At 55.3% G+C, this 18,990-nt stretch overlaps 2 protein-coding genes across 3 annotated transcripts; one reads left to right on the plus strand and one right to left on the minus strand.

Moving 5' to 3' along the window:
- Positions 1 to 948: 948 nt before the first annotated feature.
- On the minus strand, positions 949 to 3,490 carry C26H4orf48 (chromosome 26 C4orf48 homolog). 2 transcript variants are annotated; one of them, XM_043448430.1, is made up of 4 exons: positions 2,890 to 3,490; positions 2,214 to 2,381; positions 1,913 to 2,001; positions 949 to 1,059 (listed from the first exon to the last, which is right to left on the minus strand). In XM_043448430.1, the coding sequence occupies exons 2-4, from the start codon at positions 2,353 to 2,355 to the stop codon at positions 994 to 996; spliced, it is 297 nt and encodes a 98-aa protein (XP_043304365.1). In that variant the 5' UTR covers positions 2,356 to 2,381; positions 2,890 to 3,490; the 3' UTR covers positions 949 to 993. The 2 variants fall into 2 exon arrangements, with proteins under 2 accessions (XP_043304365.1, XP_043304364.1); XM_043448429.1 differs by lacking the exon at positions 2,890 to 3,490 and adding an exon at positions 2,658 to 2,814.
- On the plus strand, positions 2,354 to 18,948 carry LOC122428167 (basic proline-rich protein-like). The gene is made up of 8 exons (XM_043447975.1): positions 2,354 to 2,840; positions 2,924 to 3,066; positions 3,238 to 4,078; positions 4,383 to 4,434; positions 4,526 to 4,654; positions 14,203 to 14,394; positions 14,477 to 14,686; positions 18,474 to 18,948. Exons 1-8 carry the CDS (start codon positions 2,354 to 2,356, stop codon positions 18,946 to 18,948), a joined length of 2,529 nt encoding a protein of 842 aa, XP_043303910.1.
- The last annotated feature ends 42 nt before the right edge of the window (positions 18,949 to 18,990 follow it).

Below are 18,990 nucleotides of genomic sequence, written 5' to 3' on the forward strand. Positions count from 1 at the left end.
TGGGCGGGTCCAGCAGAAAAGAATTGAGGATGGGAGGGAGGTCATGGTCAAGAGTCGGGAAGCCACTGGGGCAAGGAAGGGCCTGGGCAAAGCATCTGAACGGCTGTGTGCACTCAGACCCCCAGGACAGGACAGGACAGGCTGGGCCGGGGACTAGGGTCACCCTCCCGGGCAGGGGACCAGGAGTGTCCAGCTCTGGCCACCTCGGGCAGCAGTGCCAGGTGTAGAGATGGCCACGGCCGAGGAACTAAAGCCACCGAGAGGCCACGTGTCCCATACCGGTCACTTGTATTTGCAGCCCTGCTGAGTTCCTGGATGTTTCTTACCATATGCACGCGTTACTTTGAAAAAGAGATTATAGTATTTACTCAAAAAAAAATTCCTTCAGAAATGAACGGAGGGAAGGAGGAAGGCCTCTGCCTGTTGTTGTGCACACACACGTGGACACGAGTGTGCACCATCCCAGAGTTTTCGCTGCCCAGGTGCCAGGCCAGGGTCGGCAGGAGGGAACCAGCAGGCAGAGGGGAAGCTATGAGGGGGCCCAGCCCGCTCCTCCCAGAGGAGCACTCCCCCACCGCCCAGTCACCCCCTCTCCTGGCACTTGCTGGCTTGGTTACGCAGCCTTGGCCACAGTGGGTCCACCAGCCAGACCCGGGGATCCCCTGACCGCAGGGTCTTCACTGCACCAGGGCCTGGGGGCCTGGGGCCAGGCAGGTGCTCCAGGCACCCCGCCCCCCAGCGCACCCTCCGTGCTTCAAAGGAAGTGCAGACAGGGAACAGGGTGGGGGGGGGGCCTGGAAGGCAGTGGCCCCCGTGCCCACAGATGCACGCCCCCAGCCTGGCGCCGCGGTGGGAGAGTTGCCTGGTAGGGAAACCCAGGCCCAGGCAGAGACTCCGGGGGACGACGGTGGGCCCTGGGGGCCCGAGCAGGGACACAGGACACGGGCGTGGGGACCAGGCCTTTATTGGTTGGGCACGTGCTGGTGCGGGTGCTCAGTGCCCGGCCGGCCAGCAGGCACACAGGGCCCGGCGCTCGGCCTGCAACAGGAGGCTCTCCGTCTGCAAAGCAATGAGGGGTGTGAGGGCTCCGCTAGGCGGCACCCAGAAATACAAGCCCGGGGGCCGCCCAGCTCCTAGCTTCCCCCCAAGACACGCCCGCTCCCAGGACTCCTGACGCCTAAACCCAGCTGCATCCGGACAAACCCCAGCCCCAGCTCCACGGACTGACTGCAGGGGACCCTCAGGGGACCCTCAGCTGCTGCCCAGACCTCCCTGCACTCCACCCGCCTCCGCCGCTCCTGCCCAGGGCCCGGGCTCCCTGAGCCCCACACCTAGACAACTCTTCCAGCTTCTCTTTCAGGGGCCCCTCTGTCCTGACAGCTCCTCCAGCCCCCAAGGGTGGGCTGGCCGCAGCTCCTCTCAGGAGCCCAGCTCCAGATGTGTCCCCAGGGGGCACTCCAGATCTGGGGAAACCCTTGGGAACTGGGAGCAGAGGGAGCAGGGCGGTATGTTCCCTTCTTCCTACTTCTCAGAGTGCTCCCCCTTCCCAGAAATACACATTTGTGTCACAAACGAGAACTTCCTTGGCTGGGGCCCAGCGAAGGCGGAGGGGAGGGGCACTGTTCATTCCAAACTTAGGGGTTGACTCCGGGCACCCCGGGCCTGCACCCACCCCCTGCAGAGGAGGGGGGGAACTCCCGGCCCCGGACTGCTGGGCCCAAGCTGGCCTTACAGCTCATGCGGATGGTCTCCCTGCCGCGCCCTCTCTGCCCGCTGGGAAAGACTGGGTTGGGGCAGGCTGTCTTTTCCAGTGACCCCGGGAAAGGAGCCGGGAAGGCCACCGGGAGGAGCGGGAACTGGGCTGCCTCCACCCGCCCCCCTCCGCCCGCCCCGCACCCCTCGGGAGGCTCACCCGCGCGTCCAGGCTGTAGGCCGTCTTGCGCAGGTCCTGCAGAGCGCGCTGCATGAACTCGAAGGCGTGGCAGTCCACGCACGGGCGGCCTGCGCGGGGGTCGGGGTTGGGGGTGTCCCGGTCAGGGCGCGCTCGCAGCCGGACCCCCCCAATCCCGGGCAGCGGCCTCCGCGCGCCCCCCGCCCCCCGCCCGCGGGGGCGCGGCGACCACCCAGGAACAAAGGCGAGCCACGCCCCTCCCGCGCGTCCGAGTGGGGTCAGGGCACCCGGGGACCCCTCCGCGTGCGCGCGGGGGACCCACTCTGAGCGGGGACGGCGCTCCCGGCGGTGGGCTCGGCGTGGGCCTGGGCGCCCAGCAGCGCGGCGCTCAGCAGCAGCAGCAGCAGCAGCAGCAGCCGCGGCGGCGGCGACCTCGGAGGTCCGCACGGCGGCGGGGGGGCCATGGCCGAGCTGAGGGAGCCCGGGCGCCCTGCAGGAGCCGACGGTCAGCGGCGTCCGCCCCTCGGGCCTGCGGACCCCGACCCCGAGCTCGGCTTCGCGCGACCCACCCACCCGGACCCCCCGGGACCCGTGAGCCCACCTCGAGGGCCCCGCCCCCCGAGACGAGCGAGCCCCCCAACCCCGCCCCCCGGGTCTGGAGGCTCCCCAAGCCCCCGACCCCCCCACTCCCGCCACGCCCCCCGGGCTCTGCGACCCCTTCCCTCTCCGTCCTCCCCAGCCCATCGAGCCCCCGCCCCGCCTTTACCGCGGTTCGGGGGACCCGGCTACAGCGGCGCGGCGACTCGAGAAAGACGCGCTGCGTCCCGCGCGTACCGCGCATGCGCCTCGACCCCGCCCCGGCCACCCCCATCCAACGTCGTAGTCAAGGAAACCCGGGACCGCGCGAACCGCTCGCTTAAAGGGACCGAGGTGGTGGCTCCCGGACTCGGTACGCGCGGCCCCGACCGGGATCCGCACCCAGACGCCGTCAGGCCTACCCTATAGGCGTGGGCTCCTGAGGGCTACTTGGAGGAGGCGGCACCTGGACAGCAGCTCCAGAGCCACCGCCGGCGGCCCGGGCACCCGGGCGTCCCTGGACCGATTCCGAGGGAGGGGGCTCGGTGCCCGCCCGGGGCTGGGGGCCGGTGAATGCCAACGCGCGGCTTCTGCGCCCAGTGGGCTAGTGGGTCCAGTCGGGGCGGGTTGCTCCGGGGAGCTCGGCTTCGGGAGCGACCCAGGCCCCGGGGCCCGTGCGGTCTCCTCTCCTCGCCCCGGCTCGGCCTCGTGCCTGACCCTCAGGCCACAGGCACAGGTAAGAAGCCATCGGGCTGCCCGGTCCCCTCCAGCGCTCCGCGTCCGGACACACTCCACGCCGGCTGCGTGACCTGGGACGGGTCGCGTGGCCTCTCTGCGCCCTTGGCTCCTTCGCGATTGCACAAGGTCGTGGGAAGAGTCTCAGGTCCCCGCCCGGCTCACGCGCGCGGGGGCCACCCGTCCTTCTAAGAAGGGTGCTGCCTACTTGGCGTCCACTGGGTCTTTACGAGGCGCAGCGCCGATGCGGAGGCGGCGACCTCCGGGCCGTGCGCCCAGGCCCTCGCGTCCCCGCCCTGGAGCCACCAGCAGCCCGCACGGCGCGGGGCAGCGCCGGGCTTCCTTCGTGGTGGCGGCGCCCGGCCGGATGGGCTCCGCCCCACCCCTGGGCCTTGGGTCGGGTGGCGGCCGGGCACGGGATGGGACGTCCGCGGCCCCGACCGGACGCGGGCGCGCTGGCCCAGGGGCGGGGCAGGGCTGCAGCGGGGCCTGAGCAGGGGGCGTCCGGAAACTCCGACCGGCCGGGCGCGGGGGCGCGGGGCCGGCGGGCGGCCTTCCCGGACGCGCGCGTTTCCGCGCCCTTCGTCCGGAGCCCCGCGACGCCGTCCAGCCTCACCATCCCTGCCCCGCTGACTCTCGGGCCCCCGGTTTCGGCCTCCCCGAGACTGAGAGGGTACCGAGAGGACCGCGCCGCCGGCCCGCGAGGGCGGCACCGCAGGGCTGCCTGGGTCCTGAGTCCCTGCCCAAACCCCGTCCGCGCCGGGGTCCAAGCGCCACGCCGGCCCCCCGCCCCTCCCCGGGTACGGGCTTTCCGTCTCCACCGGGTCTTCCGCAAGCCGGCTGTGATTTCTTTCATATCCCAGTGGGACAGACTTCGTGAGCCCCTCGACCCCCATCACTTCTCCCTAACCAGTTTCTCCCCCTTCCTCTCTTTTAAAATGCCTTTGTTTTTGGCTGTCCTGGGTCTGCGGGCGGGCTTCGTCTAGTTGCCTGGCGGGGGCTTCACACTGCAGTGTTTCTCCTGCTGCTGAGCCCGGCCTCAGTGGTGCCACAGCGGGTGCAGTCTGCCCAGAGCGGGGGCTGACCCTGTGTCCCCCGTGTAGGCAAGCGCATTTTTAACCACTAGACCACCGGGCAAGTCCTTTCTCGAGCCCACACCTGTTGCCTGGGTTGCCTGCAGCTGTCCGGCTGGAGATGGACGCGGAGAGGTGTGGTCCGCCAGAGCGTGGCCGGTGCGTGACTCCAGGAAGCTCTGGGAGCAACTGGCTTTGATGGCCCAGAACCCCCAACCCCTCGGAGCCCTCCGCTGTGGGCTCCGCCCAGGGCGTCGTCTGGGGACCCTGGCCCCAACCCGGAGGAGATCCGCCCCCAGACTCACTGCGCCCACTCTCGGCTGTCACCGACCCCCTGCACTTACCCCCCACCCCCGCCCCGCCAGGGGACGCCCAGGAGGTGGAGCCCGGGTCGGGGGGGGGGGGGTTTGCCAGTGAGCCAGCGGGGCAGAGAAAGGGAGGAGGCGAAGGTGTATGTGCTTGGAGGTGGGGGGCTGGCAGGCTGGTTTCCAGGGGCAGAGGCTCTGCCAGCAAACAGCGGGAGACCAGGAGTGCAGCCCGGCTTCGCGGCTTGGGCGCAGCGTGAGTCCCAGGTTCACACACACGCCCAGTCCTCCTCCGTTCGCCTGCAAGCCTGGGGGCGGACTGTCTTGACACTGTGGGGGGAACAGTGGCTATAACACCGGCGCCACAAGCAAAACCCACACCGTTAAAAGCACCAAGAATGTGTCCACGAGGAAGTTATTTAAAAATGGCTCTGGACTAGGGATGCTCCCTCAAGTGGCAGAGGAAAACTCACATGCTACTTGGCAGAAAGCATCTTCATCTAGGGCCTTGGAAAAGCGGAGTGGAATGGATAAAAACACACAGTCCAGCTCCGTGGTGTCTGCAACAGGCTCACTTTATTTTTTTTTTATTTGCATCTTTTTAAAAAGCATGTTTATTTATTAGGCTGTGTCGGCTCTGAGCTATGTCCTCGTTTGTGGCAGGGTGGGGACTCTATCTGTGGCTCTGTAGTTGCAGAACGCAGGCTTATTGCTCCCCAGCTTGTGGGATCTTCGTTCCCCACCAGGGATCGAGCCCGAGTCCCCTGCCTTGCAAGGCAGATTCTTAACAACTGGACACCAGCAAAGTCCGTCCCTGAAAGAGGCTCAGTTTAAATCCAAAGACACAAATAGATCAAAGGTGAAAGGATGAGAAAAAGTATTCCCTGCAAATAATAACTAGAAGAGAGCTGGGGTGACTAAACCATGGCCAGACAAAAAGGAGTTTACATCAAAAAAGTTTACAGTAGACAAAGAAGGACATTATCACATGTTAATAAAAGGTTTGATAGGGCAGAAAGATAGGACAAATATAAATGTTTACATACCTAACGACAGACGGTGAAAATATATGAAGCCAAAGCTAACGGAATGAAAGAGACAGTTCTACAATAACAATAGACTTGAATACCCCACCCATAGCATTGGCTAGAACAGCCAGACAGAGGACCAGTGAGCCAGACCTAACGGATGTGTCCAGGACACCCGCCTGATGACACCCATCCTTCTCAGGCACACGTGGGATGCTTTCAGGAGACCACACATTGTCACTAATTGAGTCTTCATAGACTTGGGGGCAGAGAGGCACTGCACAGCTTGTGAGATTTTAATTCCCAACCAGGGATTTGAATCCAGGCCCTCAGCAGCAAGAGCCCAGAATCCCAGCCGCTGAACCACCAGGGAATTCCCATCAATAGATTTTAAAAGCCAGATGCCGTAAAAGGTGTATTCTCTGACCACAGCAGGATGATGCTGGAACTCAATAACAGAAGGAAAAGTGGAACATTGAAGAACCAGAGGACCAAAGGAGAAATCACAAGGGAACTTAGAAATGACTTGGAGAGGAATGAAAACAAAATGAAACGTACCAACATGTGCGGGACCCCGCGAGCACAGTGATAAGAGGGAAAGTATAGCTGTAAACACATTAAAAGAAAAAGATCAAATCAACAGCCCAATTTTACAATTTAAGGAACTAGAAAAAGAAGAACAGAAACCCTAAAACTAGCAGGAGGAGGGAATACCATGGTGTCCAGGACTCGACTCTCACTGCTAAGGACATAGTTTCAATACCTCGTTGGGGAACCGAGATCCCGCAAGCTGGGTGTTGTGGCCAAAATGAAAAAGCCTAGCAGAGGGAAAGAAAGATTAGGATGGAGATATAATGAAAGAAATAGAGAATAGAAAAACCATAGAGAAAGATCAATGGAACAAAAAGTTGGTTCTTTGAAAAGACCAACATACTTGACAAACCATTAACCAAATGGACTAAGAAAAAAGGAGAGAAGACACAAATGACTAAAATCAGACATGAAGTACGGAGGCATTCCTACCAATTCAGCAGAAATGAAAAGGATTAAAGGAGACTGCTGTGAACAGCTGTGCACCAGCAGGTCGGGTCAACTAGATGAAATGCACCAACTCCGAGAAACAATGGAGACGTGAGGAGATTGATCAACAGTCTCCCAACAGAAAAAAAAGCCCTGGATCTGATGGCTTCACTGGCGAATTCTAGCAAACATTTAAAGAAGCATTAGCACCAAGCCTTCTCAAACTTTTCCCCAAAATTGAAGAGTATAAAATAGTTCCTAACTCATTCCATGAAGCCAACCTACCAAGGCCAGCCAGAGAGACCCTACAAGAAAACCTCAGACCACTCAGACCAACGGTTCTTATGAACACTGAGGCAAAACTCAACAGAACCCAGGCATCCCGAGCTCAGCAGCACAGTTGAAGGAGGGCACTGGGAGCAGGCACAGCAGCGGTCCCAGGGCGTGGGCGGGTTTCCGGTTCTTGATTCCGGAGTTAGAGACACAGTGTGTTTACTTTGTGGAAGTTCAGCTGTGTATTTATGCTTGGTGCACATTCCTGTTCGTATTTACTAAGGAAAGTTGTGTATAGTTCTAAACAAAGAACGACACAGAATAGACACGCATTCAGACAGAGACAGAACGTCCTTAGGAAGGAAATTCTGAAGGATATAGTTCAGGCTGAGATAAGAGATCTGAAATGGAAGATCTGGAACTAAGCAGGGGGCACAGTGAGAGGAGAACCTGGGGGTGAGTATAAAGAGGCTGTGTCTCGGCTAAACAACAGTAGGAAAATAGAATTAAAATACGGGACAACATTAAATCAAGAAGGGGTACATGAGGTTAAAGTGTTCTGGATAAAATACCCTTTAAAGGATCTATATGTCTGGTAGGACAGTGAAAGGATCATTAAATATGTTTTGTCACTTTTTTTACGTTTATTCAGGTGTGGTTGACAGGTAATACACAATTTGATCAATTTTGATATATTTATAGGTGGGAAAATTAATAAAGGGAAACCTCACTAAAATGGAGTTGGGAGGCCAGAAGGGGGCACTCTCTGCAGCACCACTCAAAATCAGTCACGGGAAGAATTAATCACAGGTCCCCGCAGGAAAACTGGGCTTCCCTAGTGGCTCAGCTGGTAAAGATTCCGCCTGCGGTGTGGGAGACCTGGGTTGGGAAGACCCGCTGGAGAAGGGGTAGGCTACCCGCTCCAGTATTCTTGGCCTTCCCTGGTGGCTCAGATGGTAAAGAATCTGCCTGCAATGCGGGAGACCTGGGTTCAATCCCTGGGTTGGGAAGATCCCCTGGAGAAGGGAGAGGCTACCCATTCCAGTGTTCTGGCCTTTGTATTGCATGTTTATCCCAAACTGCAATTCTTTGCTGTTCTCCATTCCGTACAGCCCATGGGGTCACAAACAGTCAGACAACTGAGCGACTTTCACTTTCAGCTTCACAGGAAAACGTACCTGGCCTCTCCTACAAGGAGTCCACCACTCCAACACCTCAGACAGAAACCGTCCCCACTCTGAACTCTCCCTTTTCTCCAGCGGACTTTGGCTCAGGACCACCCCTCCCCACATCCATCCTCTTCTCTATAAAATAACATGCCTCTCCTTTGTTAGACCTGCCTCTGGCCCTTCTTTGCATGTTTGTCCCATATTGCAATTCTCTGCTATTCTCCAGCAAACTCATTTTTGCTGGTAAGATGACTGTTTTATTTTTAAGGTCAGCATGCAGCTGTGAGGCCATCACCTCCTGAAGGTGGGGGCACCCCACCCCACCCCCACCCGAACACCCTCAGCCTCTTGTCGATCTCCACCTCTGCTCACTGGCTTCTCCCCTCAAAACAACCACCGCTCTGCTTTCTGTTGCTAGTTTGCATTTTCTACAGTTGTATGTAAGTGGAATCATGCCATATTCCACTTTTTGTCTGTTTTTATTTTTTGGCAACACCATGCAGCATGTGGCATCTTAGTTCCCCCACCAGGGATCACGCCTGCGCCCTGAGCAGAGTCTCAACCCCTGACCACCAGGGAGGTCCCTCTGTCTGACTTCTTTAAATTAGTAAAATTACTTTGAGATTTGTCTGTGTTGTTGGGCTCATCCATAGTGCATTCTTTTAAGAATAAAAATAAGAGAAAAGAAGAAAAGTTTTTTAAATAGTGCATTCTTTTTATTGGTGAGCAGTGTTCCATTGTTTGAAAAAACCACAATTTGTGCATTTGTTTGTTGATCGACATTTGGGTAATTTGCAGCATTTGGCCATTACGAGTAAAGCTACTCTGAGTATTCACGTACAATTCTTTACACTGACATGTGCTTCTATGTGGGGTTTTTAATATCACTACTTAACACCTTTTCATCTTTCTTCTAGCTTCCCAACTATTTCAGATAGTTGTATAACCTTTAATGCCCGTGTCTGTTACCTTGTCATCTGTCTTATTTCTGGTGCAGTTCCCAATTGATTTTTTCTTCTTTATTATGAGTTGTATGTTCTTGCTCCTTTACATTTATGGTGATTTTTGTTGGATGCTGGATATTGTAATTTTTATAATGTTGGGTCACTGGGATTTGTTTCTTTTTTAATGTTTTTGAGCTTTGTTCTGGAATGTACTTAAGTTACCTGGAAATAATCTGATCCTTTTGGGTCTTCCTTTGAAGTTTCACTAGGTGAGCTCAGAACACTCCTTGTGTGTGTGTGTGTGTGTGTGTGTGTGTGCGTGTGAGTCACTCAGTCGTGTCTGACTCTGCGACTCCATGGACAGTAGCCTACCAAGCTCCTATCCATGGAATTCTCCTGGCAAGAATACTGGAGTGGGTTGCCATTCCCTTCTCCAGGGCATATTCCTCACCCAGGGATTGAACCCAGGTCTCTTGCACTGCAGGCAGATTCTTTACCGTCTGAGCCACCAGGGAAGCTCGGAAAACTCCTCAGTCTGGGCCCATCTGACCCTATTACTAAAGCAGTAGCTTTCTGAGCACTCTGCTCAACGCCCCATGGCCGCTGGAAACACAGCCCCTTTCTGGCCCCGTGAGGGCTGTTAGACGTTCTCGTTCCGGGGTCGCGCCCGGCCTTGGGCGCTCGGTCCACACGCTGAGGACCTGACGGGACTCAGGGCAGAGCCTGAAAGCTGAGCCTCTTCTCTCTACAACTCCGCCGTAGACGTTCCGGTCCCCGTGGGCCCCCAAATTCAGAACGCTGTCTCCTCAAGTCAGGGTACACCAGTTGTCTTGGGGCTCCTCCCCCCGTCACACAGCCGGAAAGCCCTTCTGGGGCAGGTCAGCCGGCGTGGGCCCGTCTTGCTGTCTCCCTTCTCCACTGCTCTGCAGCGCTTATCTCCACCTGAAAAGCTTTGGTTTGTATTTTGTCCAATATTTTTAGATGTTTAAAGTAGTCGCAGGCTGACACAAAGAGCTGATTCATCGGAAAAGACCCTGATGCTGGGAAAGACTGAGGGCAGAAGGAGAAGGGGACGACAGAGGATGAGATGCTTGGATGGCATCACCGACTCTATGGACATGAGTTTGAGTAAACTCCGGGATTGGTGATGGACAGGGAGGCCTGGCGTGCTGCGGTTCATGGGGTCGCAGAGAGTTGGAGATGACTGAGCAACTGAACAACAAGTGTGTGATTTCTACAAGGTAGTAGGCCGCATGAACACGCGTTGGAATTGGTATCATTCATTTTAGATTGTGATAGGTGAAGCAGATCCATTGTGATTGCTGGTGAAACTACTAAAAAGAAAAAAGAAACAGTGAATAACTTCTAAACTAATGTGTGTGATAAAATGAACGGTAAAGAAGAATCCATCTGAGAGAAGACACAAAGCAGAGAACCAATACATCGATGATTTTTATTCAACAATAATGGACAAAATGGTCCAGTTAGTAGACAAAGACTGTCACTGTTAAAAAACGACAACAAAACCAACACAACTACATGCTGTTTGTATGGGACACAACTGCATCCTAGGGAGACAAAGGGTGAAAGTAACAAAACGGACAGGACTTCCCTGGGGGTCCATTGTTTGAGAATCCGCCCACCCGTGCTGGGAACACGGGTTTGATCTCTGGCCTGGGAAGGGTCCACCTGCGGCAGGGTCCCCGAGCCCGTCACCACCACTGCTGAGCCCGCCCTCCCCAACGAGAGAAACCACCCCAGTGAGAAGCCAGCATCGCCTCGGAGGCCCAGCACAGCCAACAATATGGGAATTAACTAAATTTGTTTAAAAAAGAATGGATAAAAGCTATACCACGTAAATGCTCATTAAAAAACAAGGCTAGGATCACCATGTTAGTATCAGATAAAATGGATCTTAAGGCAAGAACAGAAAAGACACAGATGATCCACTGTGATGGTCGGAGACTTCCACAGCCCGGTCAGCGAGGAGACCCTGCAGGCAGAGACCAGGAAGGACGCGGGTGAACTCTGCTCCACCGTGAACCGCACATAACGGACATCTACAGACGGCATCCTCCAGAGCAAGACACGCTTTCTCCGGGACATCCCTGCCGGTCCAGGGGTTCAGAATCGGCCTGCCAGTGCAGGGGCCACAGGGGCCGTCCCTGCTGCTCTGTGACGAGAGAGGCCGCCGCCGCGAGGGCACAGCGCGGCTCGGGAGGGGCCTGCTCCCGCACACAGCTCGAGAAAGCCTGTGCAGCGACTGAGACGCGGCACAGCGGGAATAAAGAGACACATTCTTCTCACACTCACTGGAAACACTCACCAGGACAGACCACACTCTGGGCCGTAACACACTCCCTCACCAACTCAGAATCACAGAAATCACACGGTGTCTGCCCTGAGACCGCGAGGGAACTGACGCAGAAACCGGTGACAGGAAGACAACTGGAAAATCTCCGAACACGTGGAGACTCAGAACGCACGCCTGGAAATTCCCTGGCAGGCCACTGGTTAGGACGCTCCATGCTTTCACCTCCAAGGCCTCAGATTCAATTCCCGTCAGGAACTAGGATCCCGCGAGCTGAGCCAGAGCCAAAAAAAAAAAAAACCACCCGAAAACAACAGCCATAAGAAAACCTACACACTTCTAAAAAACACATGAATCGAAGAACTCTCAAGAAATTAAAAATAATTTGAACTAAATGACTAAATAAAAATGAAACACAACTGATGAGAATGTGTGGGATTCAGCAAAAGCAGTGCTTAGAGGGAAATTTGTAGCATTGCTTGCATTTATTAGAAGAGAAGAGGCTCTGTGGGCAACCATCTAAGCGTCCATCTTCGGAAATGAGAAAATGAAGAACAAGTTAAATCCCAAGTCAGCAGCAGAGAAGAATTAATAAAAGTGAGAGTGGAAATTAATGAAATGGAAAAGAGAAAAGACTACAGAAAATCAGTGTGATGAAATAAAATCCGTATTTTATGACAAAACGAAATCTTTTTTTGTTTTCTCGTTGAAGTAGAGCTGATTTACAACGCTGTGTTCATTACTGCCTTACAGCAAACTGATTCAGTTATCCGTATGCAGACGTTCTCTTTTTATGCTTTTCCATGATGGCTTCTCACAGGACATTAAATGTCGCTGTCTCTGCTGAGCAGTAGGCCCGTGTTGTCCGCTCGTTCCGTCGACATATATAAAAGCTTAAGTCTGCTAGCTGCAACTTCCCACACCCCGGTCTGTTCTCTGTGTCGTGATTCTGGACAAAACAAGAAATATTTGAACGTACAGTTTTTCTCTGCCCGTCTGAGCCCCCTCCCACCCCTCGAGTAAGGGCTGAGTGCCTGCCTTCACCAGACCCCAGGAGAGAACCTTTCTTCTTGCCCTACTGGGTGGGGGGGGGGGTGCGTGCCACGGCCCACCCTCACGGGTGTGTGCAGGCCTGGACTGCACGGCCTGTGGCTGAGTTGTCTGACGTACAGCCCTCTGTCTCGACAGCTCACATACCTTGCTCTGACCTCCAACGGGCAGGCCTGAGAGCTTCTGAAAGACTGTCTCCTGGGTTAGGATCATCAGGTTGGTGCCAATAAAAATTTCCCTTTCTTTCTTAGATCAATTATTGATGAGTCTCTTGTCGATGCTAGCTTGGTGTATCAGAGATAACCCACCCTCCCCAGAGGACGGCTGGAGTTCGCCCCTGTGAAATGGAATATTTCCGGCCACATCAATAAACAAAGACGTCTCAGCTGTCAAGGGTTTCAGCCCTCCAAACATGAATTTCTGAGCCCGGGAAGAACAGAGCCCACTATCAGCCAGTGAGCTGCCACTGTGAGCCGCCACCACTCCCTACGGTGAGCAAGGAACTACAGACGTATAGCGTCAAATCGCAGGACCCTGACCCAGATGGCGGAGATGCCTGTGAAAGGAGTGGTTTCAGGGATCCTGGATGCCTGCATCTGCCCGTACACAGGTGGCGCTAGCGGTAAAGAACCCGCCAGCCTAGCGCTGAAAGGTGCCTATTACCCTGTGTGAAACACGTGACCAGTGCAAGTTCGTTGCGTGAAGCAGGGCACTCAAAGCCGGTGCTCTGGGACAACCCAAGGTATGGGGTGGGGAGGGAGGCGGGAGGGGGCTTCAGGATGAGGGGACACATGTGCACCCGTGGGTGATTCATGTGGATGTATGGCAAAAACCACCACAATATTGTAAATTAATTATCCATCAGTTAAAAAAAGAAAAGAAACTGCCTGCCAATGCAGGAGATGTGAGACGTGGGTTTGATCCCTGGGTTGGGAAGATCCCCTGGAGAAGTAAATGGCTACCTGCTCCAGTATTCTTGCCTGGAGAGTTCCATGGACAGAGGAGCCTGACTGGCTACGGTCCATGGGGTCACAAAGAGTCGGACATGACTGAAGCAACTTAGCACATACATAGGAAAGTGCTAAATACCTTAATTGGAGCTATCTGGCTTTCCTTAATTACAATAATCCTTTGCTGTTCAGACTACCACGGCTTGTTATAAACTTCTCTCTGCCCCACCCACCTCCTCAGAACAGTTCTCCCAGGATCACCTGAGATGCTGTCTCCCAGGCTTAAAGTCCTAAAAACTCCCACCAAATAAAATATAACCCTCAACTTGTGGGCTGTGACCATTTTTTAAGTCGACACCCGACCCTGTGCTCAGCACCACGGGGGCCCCCAGGCCCCACTGGCTCCTTGGTGCCCCTGGGGGGTTCCGCTGGGCTCTCCTCTTGGCCAACCCTCGCTGCTCTTAAGGGACGATCCCGACATTTTTATTCAAGCTGTTTCTACGTGCCCTGGAGCCTTTCAGGGCCCCGGTGCATTTCCGAGTCGGGGACCCAGGAGGGCAGTGAAGGAGGCCCAGGGAAACAGAAGTGGCTGGTTTGTTAGGTTTTGCTTAAGTTGGAAAAAAAAGAAAAAAGTTGCTACATGGTCTGAATAAACCCTCTGGTAGTGAAAGGACAGATCGAATGAATTCAGCTCCCAAGAACAGGGAAACCTGGGTCTGATCCCTGGGTCGGTAAGATCTGCTGGAGAAGGGAAGGGATCCCCACTCCAGTATTCTGGCCTGGAGAATTCCCGGACTGTATAGTCCACGGGGTCGCAGAGAGTCGGCTACCCTGAGCGACTTTCACTTTTAAGAACAGGGACCTGTGCTTCTTGCAGCCGCAAGGTGTCCCGGGAGACTGGGAGCCCGGTGAGGGTGTCCGAGGGCCCACCCCCGGGCGCGGCTCGGTCCCGCAGGGAACCCGGATCCCCATCCACTGCTCGTCCAGGACACACAGTGTGGCCCGACCGCCCCGGGGCCCCGAGCCCCCGCCGCCGTTTCCCCCGGAGGGAGAGACAGGACCCAGGAGAGTCAGCCGCGGCAGGAGACTCCGCGGGGGGCTAGGGGCAGACCGGAGCGTGTGCACTGCCTTGCCCGAGATTCCTCCGGAAGCTGGGCTCGCGTCTCACCGCCAACTTGGGCGCCGCGCCTCAAGGGCCCAGCGGTCCCGCGCAGACGAGGGCGCCAGCTGAGTTCAGACGGCAGCACGTGTGTGCACGCCGGCGGCCTGCACCGGGAAGTGCAGGGCCGCCCCGAGGCGCTCCTGGCCTCACTGAGCTTCCTACGCACAGAGAAAGGCGACAGAGGACAAGGTCCGCTCCTGTTGGCCCGTCTCTGGGACCCCTGCCCACAGGGTCTGCGGGACACAAGGGGGATCAGAGCTCTCCTAAAATAGACCCCTGGGACTGGAGAGGCTTCTAAATTATAAAAACGCTAGAGAGCTCTCATCCTGTTATTGTACCTTTTTTAATTGGTATGCAAAAGCCCCGAAGGGCTTCAAAACTCCAAAATAGCTTCTAAGGATGCTGCAGAAGACTAGTGAAAGGTAAGGGGTGTAAAAGTGCCTAAGGCAAACAAACAGAACCCCTGAGGCTGACCTCACCTCTGCTCCCTCCACGCCCCTGTACTGAGCGCCCGCTCTGGTCTGCTGTCTGAATGGCCTTCTATCCCAAAGACACTATTCAATGGTCACCTTCAGAAATGGGACCACCCGAGGCTGCAGGCAAGCCTCTTCACATCAAAGTTGTAAATGAGGGCCCTAGGTAAAGAATTTCTTAAACCCAAGTAGGAGCCTCTCAGGTTTCTGTAAGTAGATTACCAAGATTGAAGGCCACGGGTCTGACTGAACTAAACATAGCTGATATTCAGAGCCTGGGAGGATTTTTTAATTTTTTTGGCCTTCTTCCCTGAGCTAGATGAAGGAAAGTAAAACATTCCAAAGTCCCTTGGACAGCAAGATAAAAACAGTCCATCCTAAAGGAATTCAGCCCTGAATATTCATTGGAAGGACTGATGCTGAAGCTGAAGCTCCAATACTTTGACCAGCTGATGTGAAGAGCCAGCTTATTGGAAAAAAAAACTGATGCTGGGAAAGATTGAAGGCAAAAGAAGGGGGTAGTAGAGGATGAGATGGTTGGATGGCATCGCTGACTCAATGGACATAAGTTTGAGCAAACTCAGGGAGATGGTGAAAGACAGGGAAGCCTGGCGTGCTGCAGTCCACGGGGTCACCAAGAGTCGGACATGACTGACTGAACAATAAAACGTTCCAGCAGGTGGATGGGTATGTCAGCACTTTGGTATCATTTTCCCTGAAGTGTCCACCCCATTCTTGGAGGAATTAAAAGAGCTGTCCTTATTTCACAAATCTAGTCTTTACAGGACTGAGATGAGGCTCCAGAAAAACTCAAAGCCCATCAATCTTTTTACTGCTCCTCAGACTTCCCCTACTTAGCGTGAGGCTTAAATATATATTATATATTAATATTGTGGCCTTAAGGGAACAGAAGTTACTCCTAGAATTTGCCTTCTTCCTCCTATGCTTCTGAGATGTAAATGGCCCACCTGGTCTTCTCCAGAAACACTTATCTAGACCACCTTTTGAAATCGCAAATTTCAGGAAAGTAACTCTTCTCAAAAGAGAGAAACAAAAGTGGGATAGGTAACTTGAAACTTGTCAAGGACAAGACAACTCTTGCGTCTTCTCCATAAGTATTAGTGAAAAGACTTTCGCCATCTAAACAGGTGACCTTTATTTGTTCCATCGGTCAGAAACCCAATTTGAATCCAACTTCTTTTTTTTTTTTTTAGCCGCACCATGAGGCTTGCAGGATCTCAGTTCCCAGACCAGGGATTGAACCCAGACCACGGCAGGGAGAGCCTGGAATCCTAACCACTAGGCCGCCAGGGAAACCAACCTCTTTTGTAACCAATGGGTTTTGTATTACTGTTCCTGATTCATGGATGAAATTTGGGGATGTGAAGTGATGCCGAAACTCAGTCTCTGTGAACCAGGACTGAACTGAATCTTGGAGACAAGAGTTTTAGGTGAAGCAGGAAAAGTTTTATTGCTTTGCCGAGCAGAGAGGGCCACTACCAGCTAATGCCGTGAAAACTATGGGGGGGGGGGGAGCTCATGAGGCATCTGTAGTCAAGGGGACACAGAAAGGTTGTGTGCCCAGGAGCCCCACAGGGTCCTGCTTGGTTTCGAAGCTACAGGATCTCTGTTGGTTTGAATCTGTGTGTATGTGTGTACTGTAGGTATGTGGTCCTGCCAAAATTAACTGGTAAAAGAGCCCTAACTGGCTAATACTCAAATGAATTTCAGAATCACGTAACCCAGGGTTTATTTTTATTCTTGGCTGTCCTAGGTCTTTGCTCCTGCATGTGGGTTTTCTCTAGTTGCAGGCCAACAGGGGCTGCTCGTCATTGTGGTGTGCAGGCTTCTCATCACACTGGTGGTGGTTTAGTTGCTCAGTCGTGTCCGACTCTTTGTGACCCTATGAACTGTTGCCCACCAGGCTCCTCTGTCCATGGGATTCTTCAGGCAAGAGTACTGGAGTGGGTTGCCATTTCCTTTCCAGGGGATCTTCCCGACCCAGGAATTGAACTAGAGTCTGCTGCCTTTCAGGCAGATTCTTTACCCACTGAGCTTCTCATCACACGAGTTTCTCCTCTTGTGGCTCTAGGGCGTGCATGGGCTCAGCAGTTGTGGCACACTGGCTTAGTTGCCCTGCGGCCTGTGGAATCTCCCCAAACCAGGGCTTGAACCCATGTCCCACACATTAGCTGGCAGATTCTTAACCACTGGGATCACTAGGGAAGTCCCTGGTATTAATTTTTAATGAATGAAAACAAGCTTGGTTTAATGACTATATCTCTAGACTCATCAACATTAATATTTTCATTGTCCTTAGGTTTACTAGAAATCAAATTTTAAGATCTGATGATTCCTGTTACAAAATTTGTCAGCAACAGAGATAACTTGAGATGATAAAACTTAAATAGGGCAGGACCCATGCAAACTTTTCTTCTGGTGCGCAGAGGCAGAGTCAAAGATTGTTAAGTACATGTCAATGAAGTAAGAGCTTTTAGATGAACTCTTTTAGGAGTAATCAGCTCCCTTGTGGCTCAGCTGGTGAAGAATCCGCCTGCAACACGGGAGACCTGGGTTCGAACCCTGGGTTGGGAAAATCCCTGGAGAAGGGAAAGGCTACCCACTCCAGTATTCTGGCCTGGAGAATTCCATGGACTGTATCGTCCATGAGGTTGCAAAGAGTTGGACACAACCAAGTGACTTTCACACACACACAAATAATTATGTTTTAGGACTGTCTACTTTAAATGGTTTCTCCATATTTTTGGTAACTTGAAACAGCTAAAATAAGTTAAGATGCTGGTGTGGACTGAAAAAAACAAAAAGTACAACTTGAAAGTTACGTTTTATTTGGTAGACAAAACCAAAGACTTAAGTCCAGGACACAGCATCTCAGCTAACCCTGAGACAGCTCTCAAGAGGTAAGGGGGGAGCCAGGATATACAGGAAGTTTTGTAACAGAGACTAGGTAGGTGGAACATCTGGTGACTCAGCGGCAGTCCGCCCGCAATGCAGGCGACCCAGAGGTCAGCGGGCCCTGATAGGAAGGATGTGGTGGGCCCGCTGACCTCTCCATAGCCCGGGCTCCCTGACCCTCTCCCACCAGGGGTCTGGGTGAAGGGGCAAGGCTGGAGCCTGTGGCCCAGAGGGCAGAGTCGGGGCGCTTGGGCCACAGGCCCTCTTTCCGGCCGGGCGGGGCAGACGGAAGGCAAGTCTGCGCGGTGAAGAGCCCTCCCTGACAGCAGCGCCCTCCCTCCCCGGGCCGTGGGCTGGAGCCTAAGGGCGCATAGCCCGAGGTTCGGCCCGAGGCTGGCTGGAGCCTTAAGGGCGCTAAGAACCGCCCCCCTCACCACCCACCAAGCAGGGCCGACTCTCTTTCAGATGGGACTCCCACCGCCTAGAAGGGCACCTACGCTCGGGTCCCCGGGGGTGGGGGGGGGCTCCCTGAGACGGCAGGAGCCCGGAGGCCGGCCGTGCGGCGTGCAGGGCCCCGCGCCAGCTCTCCGTCCGCAGCGCGTGCGCCCCCTTCCCCGGGGCCGCCAGGGCGAAGGCTCGGGCGGGACAAGCTCCCCCCGTGTCCCCAGCAGCGGGGGCAGCTCAAGGCCCGCGGCGGGGGGCGCGGGCTGGACCCCAGACGCCCCAGCTTGGCGAAGACTTCCGACTAACTCAGCTTCCCTCCGGGGGCCGCGGGACCCGGATCGCGGCCGCCCTCGGGCGCCCGTCCCGCGGGAACAGGGTCGGTCAGCGCCGCCACGCCCGCCGACCACCCACACCCTGGACTCGCCCGCCGCGCCCACGCCCCCACACGTCATCTTCCGAGGCCCGGGAGGCCAGGCCGCAGGCGCCGCCATATTACCTTACGGCCGCCGGCGAGAGGACCTCGCGCAGCCACGAAGCGCCTCGCCGAAGCCCCGCCCCGCCGGAACGTCACCGCGGCGCGCCGGGCGGGCGCCGCCATATTGGGGGGGTCCTCGCCGCGGGCGCGTAGGTGTCCTCATAAGATGCCGGCTCGGCGGCGCCCGGCTTTTTC

This window comes from Cervus canadensis, chromosome 26, assembly GCF_019320065.1.
Source record: "Cervus canadensis isolate Bull #8, Minnesota chromosome 26, ASM1932006v1, whole genome shotgun sequence".
Classification (NCBI taxonomy): Eukaryota; Metazoa; Chordata; class Mammalia; order Artiodactyla; family Cervidae; genus Cervus; species Cervus canadensis.